At 39.3% G+C, this 19,731-nt stretch overlaps 1 protein-coding gene across 4 annotated transcripts in view; it reads right to left on the minus strand.

Moving 5' to 3' along the window:
- Window positions 1-19,731, minus strand: part of RAI14 (retinoic acid induced 14) — an 87,577-nt gene that overhangs the window by 16,438 nt on the left and 51,408 nt on the right. For all 4 annotated transcript variants that reach the window (XM_075078207.1, XM_075078205.1, XM_075078208.1 and 1 more), the window contains exons 3-5: window positions 17,694-17,824; window positions 2,726-2,814; window positions 1,019-1,083 (exon numbers count right to left, since the gene is read on the minus strand). In XM_075078207.1, the coding sequence (XP_074934308.1) occupies window positions 1,019-1,083; window positions 2,726-2,814; window positions 17,694-17,824 (285 nt within the window). The remainder of the gene's footprint in view (window positions 1-1,018; window positions 1,084-2,725; window positions 2,815-17,693; window positions 17,825-19,731) is intronic.

The following is a 19,731-nucleotide window of genomic DNA, read 5'->3' on the forward strand; positions in this document are numbered from 1 at the left end:
TAGTGGCTAATGATAATTGCTTCCCGGTGTGCAGGAACAGGGGAGTCTGCCTGCAAGGAGTCTTGAGACAGGAATCAGTGAAATTGGACCCAATATTGTGAGAAACATTGACAGGTGTCAGTCACAGGACAATTGGATAGCCCTGAGGTAACTGGGGGAGAGGAGTTTGGAGGTTGGGATATGGGATCCATTATCTTTCTGTATCACTGTGCTCCAGCAGGGTTATTATTCATTATTTCATCTGTAGGCTGAGCCACAGTCTTACTGATAACTCCAAGCTCCTAAAAATCTGTCCCATTTCTCTGATCACCTCCACGAAAACTCACCTGGCTTTCTGAAATGGAGCAGGTACAGAAAATGTCTCTCCTTGCTTACTAACGCAAATATTCAGCCTCAACACCATGAGAATCTTATCTTCATCTTCATCTTTTGTTTTTCTTATTTTCTTTCCCCATTCTTCCTACTCCCTTTTTAACACCTCACTGTCCTTTGCCTCATTTCACTGAAGATTTGAGTATTTCCACAATTTAGCATCTGAACTACTTTAGTTTCTTCTCCCTTTGACTTTAAACTTGACAGAGATTTCTATGATCAAAAACAGACAGAAAGCATTCAAGTGGGACAATATCAAAATCCCCCCAAAAGTGAAAAACCCTTTTTCCCTATACATCTTAAGCCATCTACTACCAAGCCATCCAACTACACAGACAAAACGTAAGAAGTTAGACAGAAGCTACAACATCCTTGAAACCCAACCCTACTATGTCAGATCAGTTGTACACTGAAAACTGGATTTGCGAACCGCTTAGGAAGATACCACACTGCTTTCTATCATCCATCCACAGTGCCTAAAAGATCTTTAAACTCAAGCACCTCCTCTGAGTGCAAGGAGATAGGACAACAGTATAGCAGTGTGATGCAGATTATTAGCAGGAAATGTGTCAATATCTAGTGGAACCAATCTAGAGGAACAAAAGGAAAACTTAAAAAATCAAAAATAATCTAATTTTTACTTTACCTGAAGTAACCTCTTAATGCAATCAGGGTGGCTGTTCTTTGCTGCAAGATGTAAAGCACTGTGCCCTAAATGAATAAAAGCAAAGCAAATTAAGTATTCAATCACACCAAAGCACTGAAATAAACTCTTCCATGACAAAGGCAAAATTTTGAATTATCCACTTTGCTCCTGCCACAGCACGTGAAAATTAATAACAGAGAAAATAAAATAAAAACCTATGTCAAGCAGAGTGTATTTTCGACAGACTGTTGTTCAGGCAAGTAACAGAATGATCTGCATGTCTAACTTCATATAAAGGAATGACACAAACATTGTGTCAGACTATACCTTTGCAGAACTTAAGTCTAAGATTGCACAGCTGTGTTTTGTTTCTTAAAAAACAATTTTCCTATATTACTCAGCCTCCCTTGCAGACAGATGTCTGTCAAGTGTCTTCACAACTTATTCCATTTGTCAATGAAAAAGGAACTTAGCACCAAGAGCAAAACCAGCCAAATTCACCAGCTACAACTACAACGACTTTGTATCGTCCATGGAGTGCACACAGAAGGCAACTCAGAACACAGACCTACTTTGGTTTGCATCTCATAGACTCTCTTCTCTCCTAATTTATTTAGCATCTGTGAGCTCATATTAGCTATGCAACACAGTGATTTATTGACTATGGATTTATGATGAGACACTGCAGTCTCTCCTCTAGCTTCATCTTACGGAGCACCTGAAAAATTGAAGAGGCCAAGACAGCAAAAGAATAAATTACCCATGTAATTAAGAAAAGAAGGAGCCAATATTTAGTACTCAGTACAGACAGAGTCACTTATGATGGTAGAATCTCACTGTAAATAACTGACTATTACAGACAAGGCTAATGACTTCTGGGTCAACATCCTCAGGTGGGAGCAGACAACCACCTATTATACAAACAACTAATAAATCCTGAGGCAAGATGAAGTATGAATTCTGAATAATAAATAGTCTGTATCAGGTACATGTATTCTCTTATCATTATGTATAATCTGAATGCTTCTTCCAGTATTACAGACACTACCTTATAGAGGCAAATAATTTCCATGTATGACAGAAATTCCCTCAGGCTGCAATTGGTGGCCAAAACAGAACTTGTGAGCCCAACATTTACAGAACATTACTGGAGATACAGAATGTTGGCAGCTCATTCAGGTGACACGGCTAGCCAGAGAAAATTCTGGGCACCAATTCCACAAATATGTCAACTGAAATCTATTAAGAAGGGTTTGCCAGTTTCAAATTCAGCTCCCACCATTCTCCTAGTGGAGTAGCAATTATGGCATAGGACTTTTGAGGGCTGAAACAGCATACTTAATAGCTCTCAGCTCTGTTTTGGACTGTATCAGCTCTTTTCACTATGTCATAATCCTGAGGAAATCTCTTTCTGCAACTCCTGTACAGTTAATGGGATTAATAGCTTGGATACACATAAAAGCAACACCGAAGATCATGATTTAACCTATAAAAAGCCTCAAATGAGGTTAACAAAAGGAGCTGGAGAGGGTTTTTTTTTATTTTAAAAATAAATAAGATTTTAAAAATAAAAATCAAGCAACTATTTTGCATCTGAGTCCTACATGGTGTGTGGGTTGTCAAATCTGTAGCTGCACTCCACACATCAAGAACTATATAAACAAATTGAGTTTGTTATGCTACATGTGTAGGTTCATAGGGGCATACCTGCGCCATCTTGGGCTGTCACATCTGCACCATGTGTCACCATGATCCTGAGGCACTCTGCATGCCCTTTTGTGGCTGCCAGGTGAAAACTGGAAGAGAGCGTTTACAGGTCACTTTTAATAAGACATCCTTTCTCTTTCATTCACAAACCAAGTACTGGCAAGTTGTCCCCTCCCTGTCCTTAGATCTTTTGGCATCTCTCCACTGCCTCCCAAGAAGATAATAGCTCTGACAGTGAGAAGGCACATCAAAAAGTTCTTGTAGTCACACTTTTACACAAGCTGCTGTCTCATTAACTCATGCCATACACCTTATGTGCATCTATTCTCACCCAATTTCTAAACTAACATCCCTACCGATGTAATACATCCCGACAGAATGCCTGGGCTTAGGGAATTAATGAAGAAATCACTCACAATGACTGACTTTGCTCTAGTCATTCTAGGCAATGCTGATTTCCCCCTTTCCGTGGACAAAAGTTAGTCCCTCTAAAAGGTGATTCAGCTCCTAAATTGAACTAAATTAAGTTGTGCTTCTGCACTGCCCTTGACAGAAGTCATCTTTCTTCCATGTAGAGGGGGAAAAAAACCCCTTGGTGTTTGTGAATATCCCCTGGAGGGATCAAAGCTACTGGGTATTTGTGGGACTGTGCTAGAGATGTATTTTTTCAACTTTTGGTTTTGCTTCTCACCTCAAGCACCTGCTTGTTTGAACAGTGGAAAATTGCAGAGGTTACCAACCACACCATGGCAGGACACACTTAACAGCATCAGTTACCCAAGATATAATTACAGGAAAAACCTGAAGAAGTTATACTGAATTAAAGCCCTTTTACAGCTAAAGGTACATATTTGACATCCTTGGTACCTCAAGATTCACAGATGCAATCCTATACACATGCTGCTGACTTAATTTTGTAAAAACAAAGGAAAAATTTCTGAAAACAGAAGTTTATATCCTCCTGATGCATATCATGCCAACATTGATAAGCCTCAAAATATGGGGACAGTAAAGGCAGACATACTGCTTCCCCCCAGGTCTTACTAATATCAGCTTGACAGAGCGAGCTGTTTTCCAGTGGGAGTAATGTAAAAAACAGATTCAAGATAAAACACTTCCAATTACTATTAAATTGTGTCTGAAAAGTTGGGACCTTCATCTTGCCCAAACTCAAAGAGCCAGGATGTTTCCTAATGTCTTTTAAAGACATTCGTTTTTAATATCATGCACCCTTGTGCTAAGGGGATTTTCCCCTGGAAGCTAAAGGGAACGTCACAAATTATGTGGCCACATGAACTACTTTATTTAAGAGTTTACATTTTGAACAACTGCTTCCTTTAAATGCTAAAACTAACACTGAAAGTTCAGCTTGCTAACCAGGGAAACTGGGAATAACAGGCAGGAATGAAACAGATATTTCTGGCACATAGCACTACTGTGTTTCTCAAAGCCATAGACTTCTTTGTAGCCTTCCTGAAAACACAGCAGAGAAGACAACCTACAGATAAGATGTAGCAAAGGGTGGAGAATTAATCAAAACAGGAGAGCTCCTGACACAGTGTCCTCTAACAAGAACAGCAACTACCTCACTTCCTACAAGGAGTCCTTCCACACTGGCTGCTGCTGATTGCAAATGGCAGACAGGCAGCACTTACTTAAGCTTTGAACCATTCTTATATAAAATATAAATATAAAAATATAATATAAAATATATAAATTTATAAATATATAAATTTATCTTTATATTAAAATATCCTGTGTGCTCATCCTTATGCTTACTACTGCCATAAACCAATGGAAGAGTTAACACTTCCAAGAGCATGAAAAGCACTGGTGGCTGTTCTCTAGTCATTCAAAATCAAAACTCCATGTACTTGGTGACCAATGCAAAGTTGTGTAAACATTCTTCTTTAGAAGAAGAGGTTTCTCAGGCTCTGGGAAAATGGCTGGGGGAGGGCCACAAAAGGAATCTGACAAATTCCAACACCTCTGATTTAGCGAGCACAACATACTAGCAAACACCAAGACACTTTCAGACACATTTGTTGAGTCACACAATACAATCAAAGTAATTTGAATATTAGGAATGTTGTGAAGCAGGCATTTGCCTTACACTTGAGAATATTCATAAGAATAATAAATACCTGAATAATAATAACTTGGCTAAATCTGGGACACTGAGGTTTTATGGACAGACAGCGTAGGATGGTGCCAAATGCAACACGAATACACAAGTGCAAAAGAAGTTTTATTTAGGTAATATCAGACTGCAAAGAAAGTATCAAAGAGAGGAGAAAACCTAACCCCTTTCAGGCTATGCAACTACGAACACATCAGTCCCACCAAGGCAAACAATTCCCATGGCAATTCTCAACAAGTCGTCACACATGCAGATGCTTTGTTTCATGCAGCCAAAAATGTTTTCAAGTAAGAAAGACCTGATTAAAAAACTTGTTTTTTCCAAATTGATGGGATGAAAGAAACATCATCTGTAAGAAATACAGGTGGCATGAAAGATGGCAGGACATGTATGAAGGATGTAAAGATCTAATGAGAGCAAAAATACAGAAGCTATGTGGAGAGTCCCATGAAAAGAGAGGATGACAAGGTTTAACTCCCAGTACAGTGACCTAAGCCAAATAGCACTGGGCTGCTGCAGCTCCCCCCCAATTTCTTGCTGTGTCCTCCCTCCCTACATCCTTGTACTGCTACCATTTCTCACATAACCCTGTAGTGAGATATTTTTTCTTAATAATCAAAAAGCAATTGAGAGAGGAGTGGGGGTGTGGTTAGTTAGCTGCTAGTTTAGTAAACTGAACTGGCTTATCAGGAAATCAGCCCTGCTCAATATAGGGAGGAGAATTACTTCAGACTGGGATGAAGCTATTACAGTCATATTTAAGTCAGAGCATTTACAGAATGCTGGGCAAAAACTTCTCTTTGGGGAGTAATTCTAACTAATTTTGAAGTTAATAGCCCCGCTTTTTTTTTTAACTTAAAAAAAAAAAAAACCCACAACAAACAAAACAAAAAAATCAAACCAACCTCACCCCCACCAACACTTCAGTAGTAGATACTGAGGGCTCCTGTGTAGCGAGGTAGACTCAAGAGCAAGGCCCTTGAAACAAAGCCTGTAGACATTCACGTCAGTACAGAATAATTCTTTACAACCTACATAAACTTTCATAACGTATTTGACGCAAAAGCTGCAGGTTTCCAAACACTGGAGTTCTTACCATCTGGAAGCCTTAAGAAGTGGTACATTTTACTTGCATCCTCACGAATATACATCCCTTGATATGAAAGCAAACAACTTTTCCTCCCACTTCCTGATTGTGCAGTGACTTAGGCAAACAAAAACAAACATGTAAGGCTTGATTTGGAGCATGGGTCGCTCTGAGGGTTTGATTCTCATTCAGCCTAAAATCCCGTTACAACATAGCTCATTTTCCCTTCACAATAGATATGTCTCTTACTACCACTTACAGTCACACCTTGACATCCCAGCCTGAATTGAGATAGATTTCTTTTATTGCTGTAAGACATCTCTATTCTTCCTGAGTGGCTGGGGTGGTCTTTTATTATTGCCTCCAGGCCTTTCAGTGAAACAGAGCAGCTACTCTTCTAAGTGGTTTTCTCATTGGATCCAGAAATGAAGCAAGTCAGCATTTGAGACCCACCTCTGTAACAGCTGATAAAGATCAGTTGGTTGACACTGCTTTTCCCTACTGTGAATTTATAGGTCTCATAACTACTCAGACCTTAACAAAGTAAAGTAAAAAATTATGATCTTTAGGAGGCACACAAAGCCCAGTTAGAGTAAACAGGTCTTGAGTGTATGAGAGAACACACAGCAAAATTTCATCAGATTTGAGGTCAACTGGAGAACAGCTACAAGATGATTACCTCAAAGCCCTGTCAGGACCTCAAATTTCCTGATCAGAAATGTTACTCAAATAACATTTTCAAATGCACTGATAGAGATATGCTTTTTATGAATGCTTGGTGACTGGTCACAGTGGACAGCTGTGTACGACATCCCTAAACTTGTTTTAAACAAATTTCTTACAGATAGGACATGTCAACTGCAGAAGCACTTCCAACTATCCTAAACAAGCCCTTCCCTCATTCAGGGTAAAGGACCTTTTCCATGTTCTGGTTATAAAGCCAAGCTAGCAAGGGAATGGAGAGTTCTTCAAGTATCTGACAGAGCACAAGAGTTCAAATAAAGCTGGTCTTTGCTAAAAGGCCGAGAATGAGTGTTTCCAGGAATTATTTAAATGCCAGTCTAACTCAAACAGAAAAGGCTGTAATTTTTACTACTTAATTCACATAAAACATTTCTTTACAAATCATTTCACCACAGGTAGAAGAACAGAATTAATTCACATTTAGAGATTAGACTTGTAAAAATTGATCTAATTGAGACTGCTAAAGTGGTGTTAGTAATAAGACGTACGTCTGCCATATCCAGGTTCTCTGCTTAACCATTTGCCCAGCTACATCCTGCAAAACCAAGCACAATCCTCTTACTGAACGTTATTTTGACAGCTGGCTTAAAACAGCTGGGTGGTCCATGTATCTAGGGAAAACGCCACAAAAGTAGAATGGAACATGATAAAATAAGAAAAAAAATGAAGGCTTAGTTTAAGACAGTAACCTCCTAACTAGGAAATTTTCATCTATGAAAAGCAAAACAGAAAAAAAAAGAGCAGAAAATTAAACCCAATAACGGGGCTCCATCTGTTTTGCAAGGTCATGCTCCAGAGGTTTTTTTTTTGAGGCAGAATTAGCATTCTCTGTAACACAGATATTCTCCAGGGCCTGAAAGTGGTCTGACACATTGCTTACCAAAATCCAAAGCAAATAAAGAACCTGGCTGAACTATAGATGCTGAGTGAGTATTGTATTCGCTATTTTCTTTTATGACAAACGTGGAATAAAGTCAAACTTATATGCAAGCATATAATACTATTGTTCTCTGCCATTTTAATCTGAGTGCTCTGAAAATATTTTAAGTGCAAGAATGTTTGAAATACACTATGAACTCACATACACTCATTGCCAAGGTTTATTTTGAGTAAAAACATCCCTCCCCAAGGCAGATCATTCTTCTTCATTTTCTAATGTACGTCAACTCTTTGTTGACTTTTAAAAAGTCTCACTTGTCTGCCAACAGTTTGATGATTTATAGTTTCCCAACTGACCAATACCTTCACACAAACAAACAAGACTGATAAAATAAAGATACAGAGCTGCCTGGAGTCTTTGTAATGCTAACTGAAAAAAAAAAAAAAAGAAAAGGAAGATATTCAAGCTTTGCTGCTACCAGATCAGACAGGCAAGCAATCTGCTAGTTATCTCAGTCAGAAAAAGACCCACTGATAACCTGGCTGATTTTCTGCACTGACTTGAGCTTTTTCACGTTTTAGAGGCAGCACCTAGCTTACAGTGTCTATTACCCCTCAAAGCCTCAATCTCCACTTCAGTAACAGCAGCAAAAATAAATAGATGAGAAGATATCTGGCTTTTGTTTGTTCTGCACGACAGGCTGAGTGGCAGAAGTGCTAGAGTGCCCGAGACCTGACCTGGAGGAGAAAAGGCCGTGAGTACCACCAAAGCAGCACATCCTGCGCATGAAGGAGGTGCCTGCTGTCATTGAGGAGGAATTCCTGTGTGGTCTACTGTAGCATGTAGCACGATGACCAGTAATGAGAGAAGAATACAGTTTACTTTTCTGTGAATCGTTTGAGAGTTTATCAGCATAAAAACAATGATGAAAGTTAGCCTTTTAAATAAATTTTTTTTGACACATACTGAATCTAAGTCATGGAAAAATTGTCACCTTTAGATTTAAAGATTGGGAAAGGCCCAGAATGATCTTGAAACTAGAGGTGTGTTCTGCCTTTGCCAACCCTGACAGGGCTCTCAGCAAAGCAGTAACTGCCTGTTCCAGCAAGGATTACGCTTCTATGAGCAGTGCCTGCCTGGTTCTGCTTCTTCCTCGCCTTACAGCAGCACATGAAGGTAGGTACCTGTGTGGCTGGTGAGCTGATACAGGGACCACCACCAGCTGAAAACCAAAGCTGCCTTCCACTGTTTCATCACACAGTCACAGATGCATCCACCCTGTCAGTGCAAAGGAAGGAATGGGAACAGAATTTCACCTTAAACCTAAGATAAAACCATGAATGTTTCCCCATGAAAGCCACGTGTCACGATCCTGTCACACACCTGCATGCAGCCACAAGAGTGCAAAAATCAGATTCTGTAAAACAGTTACAGGAAATACATTTTGTTTTCAAGCCAGAGTTGGCACCATTACAAACTGAGAAAATTAAGTATTCTGAGTTTTAAGATATTCAGTGAATGAGTTGCTGCTAACACCTTCTGGAGTGCAGGCAGGTTAAGATTTTAAGAAGTTGACAAAGGCAGGCATGGATTTACTATAGGAGCTGTGGGAGATTTTTCCCCTCTCCCCCTTATCACCAGCCAATGTAGAGTGAAGTGATGCACACAGCCTGTGTTCTCCTATCTTCGATTTAAACATGAGATGGCATCTGCCCTCCCCCAATACACATAAAACCCTCTGGCAAAAACCCTACATACCACTTCTGCATTAGCAGATATTCTGGAACAGTTTTAAAAAAAAAAAAAAAGAAACCCCAAACAAACCAAAAACCCCAAACACACACAGTTTTCATATAAAGTTTCCATCTTTGCCTCATAGCATAAAAAGTCTTGTTTCAATCATACACACCTCGAGGTACAGGACATTAATAAAAGGCAAGCCTGCTGAATGGCTGTTTTCTTAATAGGAAAGAAGCAATTGCATCATGCAACACAGGAGCTGGCAGGCTACAGGCTTCTGATTTTAGCTTTCAAACTCAGCAAAAATATCCACCCAGCTGCTCTTCAGAGAGATTTCTGGGATCCCCAGAAGCTTTATAGTTTTCATTCTCAGGTTGTGTTCCAGCAGTTCCATTTTCATACAGTTTTCTTTGGCAAACTCTATTACCACATTACCACAAACTCCCACTTCAAGTCTGAAATGTATAGACTTTTCTTCCATGTACCATTAATTGTAAACATAAGTGCTCACAATTTAGATTTATCATATGAAGTTTCCTGCAGAGTGTCCATTTTTAAAGTCCTTCAATAACTAATGTCAGCAAATTGCAACAGAGATTCTGCCAAGGGCAAGCTTCGGGGCGCTCCTAGGTGTTGACAGAAAACTCTGAAGTTTTGAAATACTACTTTTATTTTTGGTGTTGTAGAGTAGGAAAATGGACAAAGTGCAATGAACAATGAAAGTCTCAAGAAGCTTTAAAGAGCCTAGAAATGCCAGCAGCGGCAGCGTGCCTGCGCCTCTAAAGCCAAGTTCAGAAGGACGAAGGAAGGCAGAGGAGTAAGTAAAATTCCTTCTGATAGTTTCTTTAAACACACATCCCACATCTAAAGCCCAAAGGGGTGCACAGTTAGCTTCTCCATATATATGTCTGCTAGCAAAACATCTTTTTAGAATAGGGTGAGATCCCTGAGGATGCCGTGGATGTGCCCAGGTCAACATAACTTCCTTCTCGAGTTCAGTAAAACCAGCTAGCCATCTGCTGTGCTTTCTTGCAAGGCCGGAAGAGAGTTCAAACTTAAAATTAAGCCCAACAACAAGGGCAAGGACTAGCATCTCCCTTGAACTTCATCCTCCAACACAACCCACTTGGTACTGCTGCCCATGGCCCTGCAAATGCTAATAACCACCTTAGTACATGAAAAACCATGAAATTAGAGCAAGGAAATCCAAAACCATGTTAGCATAACAAGAGGCCAGGAAAATGCTGGCAAGGCTGAGAACAACGGAGTAAAAGTTAATCTAAAGAAAATAGTTTTGTTGCAATGAAGTTCAGCAAAGCTTAAGAACTGCATATAGTGCTCCAAGAACGAAAGAGCATGGATATCCTTATGTGACATGAGGGGCACTGACAAAGAATAGCTCAGGGTTATGTGCTGTGTTTGAAATTTCTGCACCTTTTACATTTATAATACTTTAGACCTCTTCATATTTGAAGCAACAGAACTATTTGTTTTGGGTTTTTTATTAAACTTTATAAAGTGAACTTCCCTTACTTCATAAAGGATTTACGAACCAAATGCAATAATATGTACTTAGAGTAATTAATCTACTAGTAACACATTCTTCGGGGACCACTGGTTAAAATTACCTCAACTTTTTTTTTTATAAACTCTTTAAATTATTAAGGTAATTTATTTTTATTTCGCATTTCAGAATAACTCTACTATTAAAACGTTTAAGATTCCACATATCTGAAATGGAGTAAGGACTGGAACACAGACATGTGCAGGAAAAGGCAGCTTCAGAGCTTTCCTACATTTTCCAGTCAGTACTTTCCTAACACAGAATGCGCCTGTAAAGCAGGCAGCAGAAAATGCAGAGTGATATATGACCAATAAATAAGCAACCATTGGCATAGTCTATTGCCTGAGACCTCATTTTGAAGCTGAAAAAAAGAGAAATAAATCCAACATTTGCACACTGCTCTGTTTTGGCTGCCTGTTCCTTTTCCCTTTCTAGATTAGAGTACATTTGTAAGCCAGTAGCAGCCAGTTGGTGCAATTAAAATCCACGCATACAGCTCATTTGGTTGCCTGAATCTTTGAAAAATATGTAAAACAACTGCAGTCCATTATGTAGCTATAAATCTGAAAAAAAAACCAAACCAAACCCTGCAGCCTTAGCCCTGTCCCCTCCAGCCTTAGAGAGCCTGGTTCTGGCCTGACCCAGGAGGGGCACGCTTCCCTTATGCTCCCCTACCAGCTCAGGTAAGTGTGCAAGGAACAGCCACAGCATTCCTCACATGGAAGTGGAACACCGGGTTCTGCCTCCACGTGAGCCAAGCTGCAGCTGTTTCTAGCCAGGCATACAAAAACTTCCATCCATCTAGGCGATGCTCTGACCCAAACAACTGACAGACTTCTTGAAACCTGGCCAGGTCTGGTAAAATCTGGGTATTTGGCAACTCTGAATAGAGCTGCTTTACAGGGAATTCCAGCAGCTGCCTAATGCTGCATTACAGGTTTGGCAGATCCTACCCGTAAGCAGGAGTGGAACGGGCAGCTCACAGGCTATCCGAGCATGCGTACAGGGGCCCTTCAGAAGATTACTTGCTTTCTTCTGAGATGACAGCCCTACTAATAGAAAACGAAACACAATAGTTTATTAAGAATAGCCATCCTATCAGTCTGTGTGAAAAGGCAAGTATAAAACAGAAGACACAAGCTGGCTCCTAGAAGAAATTACAGACATTGTTTCCCCTTTAAACTCTAGCTGTCATCTGCAGGAAGTCCTGTGCATGCAAGATGCAAAACTCATTGGGATGCTACTCAATGCTCAAAGAACTTTATATGACAGGGGGAGTCTGTTCTTTAAGTAAGTGGCACTTGTGTTTTACAATATAGAAAATCACTAACAAGAGAAAGTAAAAAGCTTCAGTTTTTCTGAAGTGAAGTCTAGGCTATTTGTAATTGAAATCAAACTAAAGAGCATTAATTTCTGTCTCTTCAGAACAGGGCCTCTTCACTTTTTTTTTTTTAATAACATGGAGATATAAAAATACCAAAATGTCTTATAAAAATTGCTTCAAAAATGCATATGATAGAACCTGAATGTTGTTGATTTCAAGTCCTGTCAAAAGTATAGCTAAGAACTAAAACTTGGATCATGATGTTTCTAAGACTAAGTGAGGGGTTACGTACTCAAAACCATCAGAAATGGCCTACAGTTTTAGTCAAGAGCCAGGAACAAACCACTACCATTAATTCCACTCCATGTATCTCGTTTAAAAGCCTGCATGATTGTCAATACAGTAATGTTTGTATGAAATGTGGATTTTTTTTCACGTATTGCCAAATTGTAAAATCAAAGTTAAGTATTGCTCCTCTGCTATGGAGCTAGGAACATTTCCTCTCACTATACGTTAACAATTGGCTTATACTGCATGTAGTAGAAAGTTAATTAGCCCAATTTAGTATCCTGGCAAAGGATGGCTTCAACAAACCATGGCCAGATGTTTCATTAACATGTCTAAATTCAGGCTAAAGTAGAAAGCAATTTTTCAGGAAACTTAATATCAACATCTTAATTGAATCGTATTTATAACAATGTTGCAGAGGAGAGTGGGACAAAAAAATAACAATCAGGATTTGAACCTGAAAAGAACTTCAGGGAAGTTCTGGAGAGACAAAAGCTTTTACACCCAAATCTCTCTCAGAAATAAACTTTACAAGAAATTCTGGGATAAGAACCAGATTTCAGACATCTGTTGACTAGAGATAAAGCACAGGTAGAGATTGCTGTGGTCTTTCTTATTTTGTCCATGCTCTGAAACCTAGACATTATTTTGACCATATGGACCATCACAAATTAAATATCATGATAAAAGTAAATTAAAAAATATTTTCTGTCAGGGATCATATCAGGTGACTGGAACATCAATGAACTCCATTCCTGGAGAGGTGATAATCCTCAGGCACTAGACCTTTCTTGCAGCTCCTACCCTGGTACAAATTTCAAAAGACAGTATGCTAGTATGCTTTTCTGCTTACGCATTTAGGCAATTTTACGACATGACACAGAGTCTCTAAAAAAGAAACATCTTCTAGAGCATGGTTTTAAGACTGAGGACCCCAACACATGCACAAGAAAATAATGTAGAGACTGCCTGAATTTCAAAGGTCCCCTAGAGGATTTATAGCAATTTGTTATTAAGAAAGGGAGGATAATACAATTCTTCTTCCATTTCATAGGCACAGGGCTCCCCTGACTTCTCGGATTTGGAAGATGGGCTGTCTAAACCATTTTCTATGTTTTTCTTTCTCAACTATAACAGTGTTAACAACTGAAGTAAGTGTGTATTCTTGAAATAGCTTCCTTTAAGATAACTATTATTTTGTACAAGGAAAGACTCTCAAAGGTAATTAAAACCTGATTTACTTTTTGAACATTGATGTCTTTCACATGCCACTTGCCCCACCTCCTTATACTATAAGATCCAAAAAGAAAAATGAGTACTACGTACATGATATATACATGTGATCTGGGGTTGGAATATGCTCCAAAATTTATTTTTGCTTCAGTCTCCTAGCCATGAACATTCTGGTTCAAATGAAAATATATCATTTCTACTAACTGCTATTGAGTAGTTTTGTGAAAGAGTGCATTTGTTAAAAGACTGCATTTGTGGAGGTTTGTAAAGCTGTTTTATACCATTGTCAGACTCATTTTATTAAACAACTACTGATTCAATTGCAGTTAAAAAAAATTTACAGAGACCTACTGTTTCATTTAATAGCCATAAGTATTTAATTCTAGTTCAGTACCTTGCAGAAACATGCAAACATGGCAGTGGCGGACTGGCACACAGGAAAAATAACTTTAGGACAAGGAAGTGCTGCCATTCATACATTGTGAATCCTTTCCAAAATTCTCCCCACCACACTCCCCTTCAGTAATAGCAGCAGCTTCTTTAAATAACAGCCCACTTGAATACTTGCTCTTGTGGAAAGTGTAGTACATGAATGAATCCTACCCACTCCTGAAAACGCTCTCTTTGAAAACCTTATTTTGTTAACTTAAGTGTGATTTAAATGATCAAATTCCAAACTGGAAAGCACTGTTTCATTGTTTAAGGAAGCTGGACACGAAAGAAAATTAAAAAAAAAGGGAGAAACCCCCTATCTGGCAGAATAAGACTACAATGGCAGAGTCAGATTTCCAGATAGGTTCTATTACCAGTGTGCTTGGCAATAGTCTGTGCTGTGTAAGTGGGAGCAACAATGGGGCTGTGTCAACTTATGCCAAAGGTGGATTTGCTCCATGGCCTCAGAACTGATTTATTGTTTACAGAAACGACTGAGTCAGAGGCAGGGCGGTGGTGTGGAAAACAGGCAAGTCTTAAAAAACTCATTTCATTATCTAATGATATTTTTTATTACTTTAAGAGGTACTGCTGGAGAGTTGAACCTCCTGATGAAAATCTGTAAATACTAGCTAAGAAATTTACTTGTACCTAGACCTCATTAATTTAAGCATCTCTATTTTATTACTTGTGGGAAAGCCAGAAAGAAAAGGACCTATAGGACAGGGACAAAAGAGTACAGAGGCGACATTTAGGTCGTTATGTCAAAAACTGAGCCAGAGCTGGAGGGCATTGTAAGAGGACTCAGTGGAATGATGCATACGGTAGTCAACAAAAATGAGAAAATCCTGGGTTCTTGTCTCTGTTCCTCTCAGTTCAAGCACTTTATATTAAGACGCCATTTGATTTTAAAATAAGCACTTAGAATTACCCCTCCACCTTCTGTTTAGAGTAACATACTATATTACTATACTTCAAATAAAGATCTCAGCAGTATGAGAATTTTGTTTGTAGGGTAATTAACGAAAAAAATGAAAGTGAAAAGATCTTAAAAGAAACGTGTCACACCTTAATGGAACAGACAATGACAGGCCTAACAAACCTGTATGGCAACATGTAATTGTTTCTCCTTTTTTGCTTTCAGGCATATTGCAAAGTCTTTAATCACATTACGCGTGTTGTTATATAATTGAATCCATCACATTCTCCTGGTTAGTCACCTTCAGCCTAATTATGTAAACAAATGCATCAATATATACTCACAAGAATCAACAGAGCACTCATCCAAAGAGCTCCCTTCCCACATGGCACTGCAGACCACTTTCTAAAATGTAACCAGTGAAACCTGAGCATGATGGTGGCCAGCTGTCTCAAAAAGACCTCTCCAGATGGCGCTTTCCCAGCATAAGAGTCTCCCATGTTACATATAACGTAGCTGACAAACTAGTACCATACTTCTGCAGGACACTATCAGACCTCAGTACTGGACTGCAGCAGGGTCTATGCCTCTAAGCAGAGCTTCTGAGACAGGGGAAACCAGTTACGTTAGGCATCCAGAATCACTGTGCAGGAATGAAGCCCTGGCATCACACTGCAAACATAGGAGAAATAAGCCTACCTGTACGGAAATGATAGCTGTACTTCGTTTTGCACACACTAAAAAGAGACTGTGAAGAGGGAAGAACACAAAAAAGACACTGCCATTATTAATAAGCCACACTGGGGAAAAATTCTGGGTCATGATATTCTTTGGTAGCTATGTCTCTCCAAATCAGTGTCATTGTTTCTACTCCTGTCAGTCTCTATTTTTCAAAACTGAGACAGAAATTACCTGATCAGATCTGCTAAGTTTCCCAAAGCATGGGAAACAGTATGAGAATTGACACACTGTATTTCTGTATCACAGCAATACTGTTTTTCTTCATGCTCTCTCAAGCTTTCTTTGAAACCACTGCACAGGAATAATGAAACGAGTAAACAATTGAGCATACGGAACAAGAAGAAGCAGAGATCTTCATAGCACTAATTCACATTTGTTCCAAGCAATTAATAGAAGTACTTGTATCTGCATTATCAGTGACAGCATCACCGATACAAATATATGGTCATCGATTTCTTCGTAGTTGCAAATGGAGAGGAAAAAAGGGAAATTTTGTAGTGTATCCCTGTAAAGTGTATCACCTGTAAAGGTGAAAATCACTGCGCCAGATACCTATAGTTAGAACAATCCTACTTCTTAGAATTAGGAGGTTTCTACAAACTCACTGACAACTTCAGTCTTGGTTGGTTCCCTAGAAAAATTCATAGTATCAAGTTATATATGAAACTTGCAAACTAGGCGTTACACTGGATACAGGGCAGCTTAAGAATCCATCTCTGAAGTTATGTTGACTGTAAAAACATGAGATGCTAAACATAGCTGTAATTCAGAAGATTCAATGGAATCATGCTTTGATTGTGTTCAAAAGAAAAAAATGGGAATGCAACCTTCTAAAATTAAAAACATATTAAAGTGTGGAGAAAGCCTACTTGAAGTAATTAGAGGACTTGGACTTCTGCAGAAGTTGCAGGTTACTATGAGTCACTGCCATCACTGAGTTTCCTCAGATGCAGAACAGAAATGGATCAGACTTAGGAGACTGAAACAGACCAAGGAAGAAGCAGAGCATGACTCAAGAAATGTAACTCAGAGGTAATTCATTAGAACTTTGGTATTTGGTATTAACTGCCTTGTGCTGTGCCTCTCCCAAGACTAGAAACTGTTTTCCTTTCTCCCCATGTATCCAGAACTTTATGAAGGCTTCGGTTCTGTCACAGGATGCCTATTTCTCATTTACCCATTTAATTGATTTCCTATGCCATAAGAAAGAAAGTTTAAGTATAGAAATCTTTTGGCTGTAATTTTCTTACTGGACTCTTTACCTTCCAATATTCAGAACATTCACAGGAGAACAAGAACAGAAGAGAAAATGCTATATATGAAATATACAGAGACTGCAAAAGCAACCTCTTTCACACAAAACTTTCATTGCCAAACTTCAATCAAAACGAGGAACAGTTGCACAAATCATTAGCATCTGCAAGGTCTTAAAACTCAGTCACCATAGTGTCAATTCAAACCAACCCATTAGCAAGAAAATTTATCTTAATTTCTATATCATTAAACTAATGTCCATGGGAAAAAAATAGCCCCAAAGATTAATGCCTTTTGGAGCGTGCAGTCTGCAGTGTGCCATGAAATACCCAATTCCCAAAATACTTTTTCCTAAAATGGCCCCAGTCTACCCAGCAATCCAGCTTCAAGTTACCTCAATGGGTTTGTGATTCTGAAATGGCATTTTAGATGTTGAATTACAAATATAGACTACCAGAAAGGAGCTTTCCAGAACGTACTGTGCTTCAGATGAAAAAGAAAACAGAAAACTTCACTTTCAGGATGGTCTCTGGTTCTTAACTTATGTAAGTGGCATACACATCTAAAGCTGTATTTTACCCCCCTCCCTTGTGCTTAAATCACAAGTTTAAGTTGGACTTACGCGGTTTTGCCCTCACTATCTTGTTTGGTGGCACTGGCTCCCTTTTTACCCAGCAATGAAGCCACTTTCTCAGGATCGCCATTCTCCACCGCCTGCAACAGCCGATCATCGTTCTTATTCCACTCGTTGGTCTGGAGTTTAAAAAAAAAAAAAAAAGGGAGAAATATTATTAGTACCCTTACTGTGTCCAGGCTCTCCTGAATGATTCTGCACATGGTTATCACCACTGAAAGCTGGAAGAAAATGCCAATCCAAAGAAATGGCACATAGAAAGCCTCATAAAGATAATTTGCAAGCTGTGCAGCATAGGTTCCCAAGGACTTAATGGCTCCAGCCAGAGCCTAAGTGATCACTGGAGGTGGCCTCTAACATGGAAACTCTGTAGAAGAGTAGCACAAGAAAAAAATCCATTTGTTGTCATTGTATTTTAAAAAGTTCTCCTTCATTTGTCTAGTCCTGGTTTCTATTTTGGAGCTGCACTGGCCCTATCGGACCTCCATCGCATACATCATGTGGATAAGCAATGAGGTGCCTCAGCTGATTTACACCCCACCCTATCACACAGGCCAGACCAAACTTTCCATATTTAAGGCTCTTCCCAGCTCACACTTTGTAAAGAGTAACAGGCTAAGAGACTGCCCTTTGCAGACTACAGCTAGCTTTACTGACCTTTTATCCCCCATCTTTGCCTTTAAAAAAAAACCCAGATCAACCACTCAGATAGATGGCACATCCCTAGTGCTGCTGAAAGAAAAGACAACCACCCTACATTTATATCTTTCAAAACTTAATCCACCATGTCTTTTTGTTCTTTCTCTTCAGCTGAATCAGGGAAAGGACACTAATTCCTAACATGATGATTCTCCCTCCCCCTCTGAACTCTCAGGACATGACCTATTTCCTCTACCAGACCTTCAAGCTGGATCTAGCAAGATACTAAGAAAACAGAGGACGGTTAACCTTCTGCAACCCATGTGATCACAGCAAAACAAACTCTGGAAAAGGACTGAAAATTGCATTCATGCCTTCTGGGCTGGACCAACAACAGGGTTCAGTCCTCAGGAAGAGCAATGTGGTACAATTAAAATCTGCATTTGGATTAGTGGTAGCACCCTGCAACACTCAGGCAAGTTATCTTCAACAGACTGTGGCTTTCTCTTTGACATCAGTCAGCTCATCTACAGCACGACTGCCTATTCATCAGCACTCAATTTCTACACAGCTTTTGGAATGACTAAATTCATATTAATACACTCCTTGAGAAATACTTAACTTAAAAAACCCACTTTGTCCTGATGCTCTACACAGACGCGTTTGCCCCCAGCTGAACAAAAAGTTCAATGTTTCTGTCTGGACTTGTGCGGAAAAGCATACAAGGTGCACGCTGGAATGAACTAACTTCATGGGCTGTGCACACCCTGAAAGCCAGAGCAGGAGGAAAGGGTTCCTGATTACTAGCTATTTAAAAAAATAAATTAAAAAAAACATTAGGGAGCATGAACTCTGAGCGGGAGAGCAGACAGGAGTTGAAACACCACCACCTGGAACCAGGAGTCTGAATGGCAGCTCTGCCAAAGAAAGTAACACTCAGAAGACAAAGAGCAACTGCAGTCTGTTATGGCACTGGTGTGACGGGTAGGTAAATGCACATCCAGCAGGTTATATTCTTTATTCTTATAGCACTGGAATAAACCTCTGTAGCCTCTAGTGCATTAATTACATCAGCAAAGAAAACTCTTTCCCCTAGCAATATTTATACTCCATGACAATGAGGGGCCAGTGAAGCAGCAGGCTCCACCTAAAATGAAACTGGTTGCGTATTCTTCATTTGGGAAATTTCATGCTTTCAAGGGAGCCTAGTATTAAAAACAGATGTTAAAAAGTCGTATCTTACTTGTAAATAATATCCTTCAAAAGTTAACGCTGTTTGTCTGACCAGCATATTGTGCCTTTTGTTTTTGAGTTTGTCCTGTTTCTGTGTTTTTTCTTATTTGGTTGTATAAGGTATTTAAATATAGGATATTTGATGAATCACCCT

The sequence above is a fragment of the Phalacrocorax aristotelis genome, chromosome Z, assembly GCF_949628215.1.
Source record: "Phalacrocorax aristotelis chromosome Z, bGulAri2.1, whole genome shotgun sequence".
Lineage (NCBI taxonomy): Eukaryota > Metazoa > Chordata > Aves > Suliformes > Phalacrocoracidae > Phalacrocorax > Phalacrocorax aristotelis.